Source organism: Ceratina calcarata, unplaced genomic scaffold (genome assembly GCF_001652005.2).
Source record: "Ceratina calcarata isolate Rehan_Ccalc_2016 unplaced genomic scaffold, ASM165200v1 scaffold329.2, whole genome shotgun sequence".
Classification (NCBI taxonomy): Eukaryota; Metazoa; Arthropoda; class Insecta; order Hymenoptera; family Apidae; genus Ceratina; species Ceratina calcarata.
The window spans coordinates 824,417-834,712 of NW_017155624.1; the positions used below are offsets into that span (position 1 = coordinate 824,417).

A 10,296-nucleotide genomic window follows, 5' to 3' on the forward strand; every position below is an offset into this window, starting at 1 on the left:
CGTGGCAGTAGAATTGTGTACGATCCCGATGTCTCGCCGCAAAAACGAAGTAACTCGATCTTCTCAATTATTAAACATTACTCTTATAATAACAAGTCTACAGAAATCCTCTTTTAAGAATAGTTAGTCAATCATTATGCCAACATTTTATTTAGATAAATGAAGTGCATTTTATTTTGTAATTTGAAATTATATTGTATTTTAATATGAATCTCTGCGTTCTTGCTTCGAGACACTGTAGTTAATTGGGTATCGATACACTTCACAATTTACTTCCTTACAGTTACTGGTGTATTCTTGATAATGTCTATCGCCGTGAATATCATACGGATGACGTCGACTCTAGTCCCATAAAATCTTTCATGTCTCTCGACAGTATTCGAAACTAACTATATACGACTATGCAATGTACCCTTCGCGCATATTTCCCACCCCCCTGTCTTCATTTATTTATTTTTGCTTTCGTTTTTGGGAATCACGCGTATCGTTTAATCCTGAATTTCGCCGGTCCAAGCGATAAACGTGCGGCTTGCTTACGAAGTGAGAAGTGAACGTTAAAAAAAATGTATTCAACTATTTAAAGTCTATTCGATGATTTATAAATACTAAAAAAGTCGCTATCCTTATTACAAATCGATTCGTATTTTGTAGTTCGGAGGATTTATTCTCTTGCCTCCTTCGTTCTTTTTTTCTTTTTTTATGATACAAACGGGCGAGTCTGGAGCTTGCTTTCCCCGTAATTAAATGTTACTGATACTTAATGCGTGCAGTGTTTGCACTTTTCACCTTGTTCGAACTATCTATGGAAAAAATATATTTGGCACTACCTCCAAAAAATCGTATTCTGTGTTGCGAGACCAAAATGCACGCACAAATGTATCATATAAGATATTCATGAAAATTACATTTCCATATTTTTGTTTTGGCACCGTTTTAATCTAATAATTAAATGGATCAAGTAATTTCAATTATATTTTATGTTCGGATGTTGATAATACTGTTCATTTGTTAAAAGAGAAGTGTATGTATATATTCTCGCAACACTGGCTACGATACTATTTCAATTCAACATAGAACGTATGCGATAGGGCTCGTAAACGATGAAAATCTGTGTCTAGTATGAAATCTAGGTACATAAATATAATTATGATGTGAAATTGAGGAAGGAGGGTCGTGATCCCGTTTTGATTTTTCGAATCTGGGGAAATTCGGTCCCGTTGAGGCCCTCAAGGAGAAATATCTTTTTTTTTTTCTTATTTTGTGTTTTTTGGTACGAGGATAAGGAATTTAATTGTCGTTTACCTCAATTGAACTTTCAAAGCTGATAATACGACTCGTTATAGCTGCTTTGTTCTGGTCGAAATATATATATGTATATTCGAAATTCTTATGTATTTTAGTTTCCGGCGCATTGAAAAGAATGTACGTAGATAATTGTAAAATTTAAAGAATTCATGTATTATTTCATATTTTTCCTAGACGACTTATTCACCAATCTGACAATAAAACTAAATCTGATAATGTAAATCATATAATTTAAAGTAACTTCAATAATCGAAGGGTATGAATAGAAAATTCTATTTTATTTTTGTATGTTATAGATTGAAAATAATGTAAAGAGAGTAATGACCGGAAATGAAAGTAGAAGTTGGAAGCAGTGATGCAGATGGTGGCTTTAGTTGGTCCCGAACATGAGTTAGTACAGGTTTGTGTACAAATCTTTATCAGTTGATAACCGAAACGTCTGAGATATCGTACAATACAAACGTATTCTACACTTAACACATTCACGCAATTCTTTATGGCAATTAATACACGATAAGTACAATAAATAGATTAGAATCTATATTATAGAATAACAATCGTATAGACTAGTTCTCTTTTCGTTCAACGTAACTAAGCATTATACAGCGATTCTTTCAATTTATTTTTATTTTTAAGAAAACACGAAATCTCTCTTTTAAGTAAACATTTTTTGGGGGCGAAAAAGATTGAGAAAAATTGAAATGCAGGTTCAAGAGTAATTCGATTTCTGCACAAACCCATTCTAAAAGTCGCGCATGGTATCGTTTCGATCGTTGCATTACGGATCTCAGCTCCCGGCAACACTGCGCGCGTCGAACATAACGTAAGAGATTTCTCCCTTTCTCGCTTCACTCTCTCATTCGCCTCATATTTCTTTTTTTTTTTCTTTGATATTATTACGAGTTACCTATTAAACCATTAAACTATACGGCCCTACAACGATACGAATGAATGTTCCTTTGGCAGTTTATTTACATGCGAGTTGAGCCACGGCGCCGAAAATACCATACGGCAACGAATTTCGATGTCTTGACGAGCAGTGAAGCGCGGAACATTTTTAAAAGCTGCGATCACTGTTAAAAAACACTTTCGAAAATGTTCTCGTCTTCGATGGAGAGTTTCGTTGTTGAGCAATGTGTAAAGCCAATCGTTTGAATTCTGTACACAAGTATTGCAAATGTAATGACTAAAAGAGCATAATCGTCAATTCTTATAATGTCTAATTTTATGGTACACAGTAAAATAATTCATCTCTTATTGTTATTAGAAATTAGGGTTCTACGTAACGTAAATACAGCTGCCTACAGCTTTCTAAAATAAATATTTGAATATTTATTGGAATTCTAGTTGCACTATGCATTTATAGTTCGATGGTGGACACTATACTTTGTATTATGCCGTTTTAGTTCAAATCCGATGTAGGACGATTCTATAAAAATGTTATATTTTTACAGAGCTGGGAACGTTATAATAGTATACTATTAATACTACTAGCACGAATAGTATGATATTATAACAATATTTCATATATCTGAACCTAATTTTTCAACAGAACAATACTCTCCATTTACCAACGTAATCCATAGCTCAACTGCAGCTACCTTTACCATTTATTTACAGAAACAGTACGATCATATAATTGAGATATCTTGCGCTGTTAGTTCCATTTATCTTTGTACCGCCGTTTTCCTCGTCATTTTCACTGGCAGTGTCTCCTTTTGCCTCGACGATGGTATCCAGCCGCTCCACCGTGCTCCTCTGGTGATGATGGCTGCTCGACACATCGCTGTCGGCTGTATCGTCCGAGTCCACGTCTATGCTCCGATCGTTAACTTGAATTTTGACCACGGCGTCCACCGGGTACTTGCCTTCGTCGCTGGACGACGTCGCCCCCCTCTGCGATCCTAATCTACTCATCCTCTCGCAGCGGGGGCAACTCTGACCGTTCGACCCGTTCGAGCCCTCGCTCTGACACCGGAAGCATATTAGATCACCGTCGCTGGAAAAGTCGCAGTGCTCGCACTGAGCAAGTTGACCGTTCCCGTGACAAAGTTCGCAGATGGGACTGTCGTCGTCCTCGTCGTCCCGCACCGCGTTCCCGCCCTCGTAATCCCTTCCCTGATCGTACTTCCTCGACCAACGATAATCCTGTTCGAGGTACATCGACCTGGGCGAGGACGACTGACCGCTGTAATCCTGCTCGTGGTACAGAGACCGCGGCGAGGAGTGGACCGGGCTTCTGTACATGCGAGACGTTCCCGGCTCTTGAGCGGCTCGGTCGTCGAAGCGCTCCTCGACGTATCTGACGCTGTAGGAGCCGGGCGTTTGCGGCCTGTACGTGCAAGTACGGGTCTTCTGGTCGCATTCGCTGCATAACAGCAAATTCGACTTGCTGCCAGGCTGAGAAGCGTAACCGTTGCACGTCCCGAAATACTTCTCTTCCTCGTCGCTCTCGAAGAAATGTTGACTAAGGCTACCAATTGATTTCGTGTCGCTTGATCTCCCGGAAATCCTCGCTTCTTCGAATTCCTCTCGGTCGTCCATTATGTACCTGTAACAGAATTTCCCACTGCTTAGGAAAACGCACAGACTTGGCTGAAATATAAAAAATAATTCTTCTTGCGTATTCATTTAAATGGTGGGATTCAGGTAGCGTACCTGTCGTCGGTAGCGCCGTCCAAATAGCGTCGCGTCCGCGCTACCTTAGTTTTGCCGCGCTCTCGCGGCCTTGTTTCTTGTTAAATGATACTTTCCCGATTTCTCTCGTTGTTGTCCTCCAAGCTGGAGGACGAGCTAGTGCGGCAGATCTGCATCTCGATTTCGGCCAATCGATTCTCCACTTCCCACTGCTGTTGATTCAGCTTAGCGCTCATCGCCGCGTTCTCTGACTCCAAACAAATTAAACGTTCCCGAAGACGTTTAATCTCGGCCAGTAAAGCTTCGTTAGTGCCTAAAAGCGGCGTCGCACCTTCGCTGTCTAAGTGCGCCATGCTGCTAATCGCGCCTGAAAAAGACAATCGAATTATTAATAAAATAATACCGTTTTTATATAAAAATGAAGGCAGAGTTTCAAAATGATGATTCCATAGTTTGTCAAGATAAAGGAACGCGCATCGCGTTGTTTGTAGAATAAGTTGGCTCAAAGGAATACTTGCCCGTTGAGGGTTGAGTAGTTGCGGACTGCGGAGCCCTGCCGGTTTGCTCCTCGCTGCTGTGGCTGCTGGCGGCACTCATCGGGCTCTCCGTTCTCCTGGCAACGTGGGCGCTGTCCCCGGTGCTGGTCAAACCGCGCGCCGTCACGGGGCTCGGGCTGGGCGAAAATAACGTACGGCTGGTCGAGTAAGCGTGAACCGACTTCGTCTCCATCGCCGAGACCCACATCTCCTCCAACGGTATACGACCTTTCGACTCCACGAGACCCGGCGTGCTCTGGCATCGTCCCATTGCGGCTGAAAGTTGGTATCGCGCGCGTTAAACATGACCGGGCACAACCGCGAAGTTCGCGAAACGTTTTCCAGCTCTGATAACGCGTTCATCCAAAACGTTTCCTCCACAACGAACGCACAAAAGGGTATTTAACATCTGCAGCATCCTTCAAAAGTTAAATGCGCGGTGCACAGATACCATTGTTAATACGTATTCCCGTACTCCCCGTACAACTTTCAATTTGTTTGGTATGCATACAATGTTTGCTCGTCGTCATTGTAGGTATAATCAGTCTGATATTCAAAGTAGTTTAATTAGTTAGATTGTTAGTTATTACGAGTCGGATCTGTAGAGGTAAACCAGTTTCGGAATTCTACAGTGAATGATCATTTCGTTTCACGAAGTTCGTCGTTCTTTGTTTAAGAACGGCTTGGGTGTAGATTTGCCTTCGCTTCGGCAATTCTACGCCGCGCCGCCGCGCGGTTCCTCATTTTCGCTACGGCTTCTTTAATTAAGCCACCGTTTTTCTCATTGTGCAACCACTGCAGTCGAGTGCGCGCACGCACCCCGATACCGGGCTCCTTGTATGTATATGTATACATATATACGCGCAAGTACACCTACTACAACTTTGCAGACTCTCCTAAGTACGCATACACCGCACGGTGAAATTCACCAGTTCGAAAGTTCGTTTGCAATGGCGCGGCGTGGTGCGAACTTTCTTTCAGCGAAAGTAGCGTCGCCACGAAAAACGAAGAGACACCCTGAGTTTGTTTTGCGTTCAACTTCCGGATTAATTAATCAAACCCCCGTGGCTTGGTCACGCCTGTTGTCGACACGACCGTGGACCAAAACTTTTTTCACACCCTATCTCAATCTGCTTTTGATTTTTCCTCACCGCGATCCATTCAATCTTTCGTAATCCTTTGAAATACGGCAATAAGGAATAAATATTCTATGAGAATAAAATATTCCTATCCGCACCGTACGTCTTGGTATAGAAACCAGCAGTGAATATAGGTATCGATCTGGCATAAATCTCGACCGTGTTATCATAATAAGGGATTATAAAAATTGATATTATGGTTCACCTTTCTCGAGTGGAGCCCTCTTGTACTTCTCCAGCCGCTTGACTGCAATCGCCTCGAGCCTGATCCTGGCCGCGGGATACTCCTTGAGAACGTCCCACATGTCCTTCTTGCTGAGGACGAAGAGGTCCGAGTAGCCCACCGAGCGTACGCTGGCTGTTCGCCGATTACCTGCGTCGATGTAGCCATTTATTGGTTATCAGGATGTGTCAAGCTAGCTTTTGTATCCGTTCGGAACCGATCGACCGAACGATCGTTCCTCGATCCCGCATCGTTTGTCGTCTGGCTACCATAAACGCCGACGTCAATTAAGAGTAGGTAATTTAAAGCCATAATAATCTCGGCTCACGAGCCACCAAAATCATGCTTGACAAAATTTCATAGCATGTAGGTAGAAACTGTGTGAATTCCATATCATGTGCGCGTAAACGGGTTGAAATATTACTTTCTTACTGAATAATATAATCGTGTCGAAGTGTAATAAGGTTTTTTGCAAGTACATTAAAATGTTTTAAAGCTGGATCGTTTTATAGTTAATTACACTCAAATGGGTGAACACTTATCGACATTATTGAGACATTGTTATATAATAACGTAACAATTTCAACATGTAACACCAAACGTGCGGAGAATTATAATTTACAAAATTTATTTTATTTATTTACAAAATGTTCTATACATGTAGTTTACTTATACTTCTTTTATATGGGAATTATTAGTTTTAACGTATGATTTTGTGTGCCCAGTTTGTAACTCTAAATATCATGAATTTTCATTTATGCTATTAAGAGTGTTAATACGAAATCTGTTTTATGGCATGTAGGATGCTAACTACTATAGTCAATGTATAAAACAAAGTTAAATCCGAATGCAGATTAGTCACATCCGTAAAGTGAGCACGCATCATTACAAGAAATAAGTCATAGTAATTTTTAAAAGAAGCTACCTACGTGGTAAGAGATAATGGTAATTAGAGAATCGTGAAAAATATTATAACATGAAAAGTGCACTGGAAACAGTAAGAAAGTATAAAAATAAATTTGAACGAAGGAAATATTTGTTATGTTAATTTTATTTTTACGTCTTGCGTGGCTACTACGGAAGAAAAGAAATAAAATAGAAACACTCGGGGGAGGATAAATTCGTGAAAAGAAAAATACAGTCAGTGGCAGATAAATTGATGGAGGGAAGAAAAATATGATCGTCGAAAGTTATAGCCTACTTCTAAATCAATTCTCACTATCATTTTATACGTTTGACATAAGTCCACTTGAGAATTTATTAATATTATTTTTAAACCATCGAATCATGATAGTTTGTTAATAATTAATAATTATATGAAGTGCATTTAATTTAATTTAATTTAATTTAATTTAATATTATTTTATAATAACAAAACTGATGTCCATTTGGACAGTTAATAAAAATTTCTAATACTCGCAAATATTTCCTTCTACGTGTTGAAGAAAATCAAGGACAATGAAAAAGGTCTCAGCATGTCAGAAGCAAATTGATCGGCAAATGAAGAAGATAGATCAAAGAATGCTGAAGGAACATGTTCAACTTTCCAAGTGGATCAATTCTAATAAAACTAAGTACTCTAAGATTTCTACAGAAGCATGATAAAATAGAAGTGACTAGAATGACAGTCGATCACAAAACTAACCGACCACCTTGTACATCGAATAAACGTGTAAAATTATGCCTGCAGATAAAAGATTAAATCAAATTCTACTTTCGACGAACATCTCCGATTCTTCAGACTTCCGTTTTATTAAAATAGATTTTGATTAATCTCTTTTCTTTAGAAGTTCGTAATTTCACAACGGAATTCATGAAAGCTGGTTAGATACTTTTGCGATCGACTGTATATCGTTCTCCGGTTGCGATCGATCGACCGACACGACCCGCGATTGATTTTCACTCAGCGCAGGCATAGACTTATTCCTTGTATTTTCGGGACAGTTTTATATTTTTGTCACGGCCGAGACCGCGTACGAAGTCACCGGTGTTATAAAACATCATTTATTTTCGTATGATATCTATTACATTTCGATAGGTCGTGTCGGCTTATCGGCTGGAAGACAATAATCGATAAAAATAGAGGGGCAAAGGCTAAAGGGCAATACGTGTCACGGGCCTTGTTCAATACGCATCGACGATCTCGCAACGACTTTGTTTCATTGATTTTCCCACTAATTCAGCTGCGGCTATAAAATTGCACGATGTACGAGAGCGTGAGATAGGACGAGAGGATTTACATACATGGACGCACGTACGCCTCGTTTATAAAAATAAAATTCGCAACGCACGAGGGTTTCATTCTCTTTTATTGCAATTATATTTTAAAACATTAATAGATTTAATTCTTTGAAAGGTGGGCAGTATTAAAATTTATATCTCAAAGTTTTCTCAACTTTCTTCTATAAATCCAGTCAAGCGTCGATCACTCTATTTTTACTGTTCATCCTTTTAAAGCGGTAGCCCCGTTCAATTGGGTGTGACATACCGCGAGATTCCTACGGGGCGAATATATCGTCATGACTCACGCATGAATTTCTGAGATTCGGAAAATCTGTTGAATAACAATGAACGAAATGTATTCAAATGGAAGAATGAAAGGCGTTGTTCAAATTGGAATAACAAAGTGAACGATGGTCAGTTATTCAGATTCATTGAATATACCGCGCCGCGAGCTTTGTATCGATACGGTGATATCGAACAACTTTTTCTTGCCCGATATTTGTGGATGCAGATGTAACAAGAAAACTTCAAGTGCGCGTTATCGTATTAAAGTTGATAACTCCACTAGCCGGATAATGGTATAGTGGATGACAAGATGCAACCAAACAGTTACTGAATGGCTTTCAGATTCAGTTCTCCTCGATCGTAAAGATAAGCAAATTTTTTTATCAACGAGATGAAAGTTATTGATTTATAACATCAATATGTGACTCTTATATGTATAAGAATTATTGATTTTCGAAATTACGCTCACTGTCACATTTAACAGTTAATATTATTCGTAAGGAACCCTCGTCGGTTCGTTGCGCGAACGTCGTGTGCATTTTAACGTGTGGAATTCGACAATAGGGACGTCGGTGATAGACACAGAGTACGAGAGTAGAGAGATGATGGTAGAAAGATCGGTTTTTCTTTTTTTTATCGGCTCATACCGGCTCGACGGCTTGCCCTCTCACAGAACGTGGTAAGAACGTGAAACGTGAAAACGTGATCGTGAAATACGAGGGGGACAGCTCACGGGCCCCTGGTCCGGTTGGAATATTTACCGCACTCTTTACCTGCAGTCCCCATATTGAGAATGCTGATCTCCCCGAAGTAGGAACCCGCTTTAAGGGTAGCGAGGACCGTCTTCCCGTTATCGGCAACCACCTGCAGCCGGCCTCTGTTCACTATGTACATCTCCTTGCCTACCTCACCTAAGACAGATTTAGTATAAAAAAATTTATATACACAGGAATCCAGTTGAAATTCTACACCCATCTCTTCTTCTTTTCTCATCACATTCTTCTAATCGTATCAAATCAGTATAAAACGACTTTTTTTTAGGTGGCACGCGTTCTATTAATAATTTATAGTATATCTGTATAATTCTGAATAGCAGTAATTATTAAAAACGTATAGTTCACTTAACAGAAAAATACTCTGTTGAAATAGTAATTCAGCTTACGTTAATGCAAGTCGTAAAGTCCTTGGAAGAGAGCATTATGATTTATGTTCATTGTGAGTTGTGCTCTCGAACCTGCTGTTCTCTCTTGCTCTTTGTATTAGCCTGAGTTTCTCCCACCAAACAAGGAGTTGTAATTCAAGCATAGCCGTGTAATAACCCGTGCAAGTACATTAGGAATTATAGCTTTAGTCTTGACGCAAATATTTCGTAGTCTCTCTTTAGTAAGGATATAACTTTATCTAATAAAGCAATAACTGTTTCTCCACTGCGAGGAGGCAACCATTCTTCCGGCAATTAAATAATAAAAAGTATGATGCGTTTATTCTCACATCGAAATGGTTCTCTCGTACTCAGAGTGTTTTTCTATTAACGTTATTTAAAAAGCGGGGTTCGCACTGTTCTGCTAATATTTTCTGGAGTGCACCGCTTCCTCGGATAGCTACGATGATAAAGTCTCGAGCTATTACGGCTAAACGAGCGTTGGCGTATGATGGAACGCGCGAGTAGTTTAAGAAAGTCACGGGACGGGAAGTGGATCTCGCAAGCGAAGTAGCAACGGACAGTCATAAGTCCGACCGAACTCCCCGCGGGCGCTGGCTGCGAAATAGTGATGCAACCGAAGTACAGTCAGCCATTAGGCAATCGTGTCGCGTCGAGCAGAGGCAAATTGACATATGTATATCACGTAACATCTCATGTTAAAGTGAAGAGTGATATTATTAGGCTCGTAAATAGAATTTTCTACTTAGGAGAAATATTTTTAAAAAACTTATAAAATATATGAGG

The 10,296-nt window shown here is 39.9% G+C and overlaps 1 protein-coding gene across 4 annotated transcripts in view; it reads right to left on the reverse strand.

Moving 5' to 3' along the window:
- Positions 1-692: 692 nt before the first annotated feature.
- The window catches only part of LOC108624816 (cGMP-gated cation channel alpha-1), a 104,302-nt gene continuing 94,698 nt past the window's right edge, over positions 693-10,296 (reverse strand). For 3 of the 4 annotated variants that reach the window (XM_026813412.1, XM_026813413.1, XM_026813414.1), the window contains exons 13-16: positions 9,110-9,259; positions 5,823-5,990; positions 4,461-4,754; positions 3,966-4,309 (exon numbers count right to left, since the gene is read on the reverse strand). In XM_026813412.1, the coding sequence (XP_026669213.1) occupies positions 4,044-4,309; positions 4,461-4,754; positions 5,823-5,990; positions 9,110-9,259 (878 nt within the window). In that variant the 3' untranslated portion in view covers positions 3,966-4,043. Of the gene's footprint in view, positions 3,859-3,965; positions 4,310-4,460; positions 4,755-5,822; positions 5,991-9,109; positions 9,260-10,296 lie in introns of those variants that run through there. The other variant, XM_026813415.1, reaches the window with a different exon arrangement.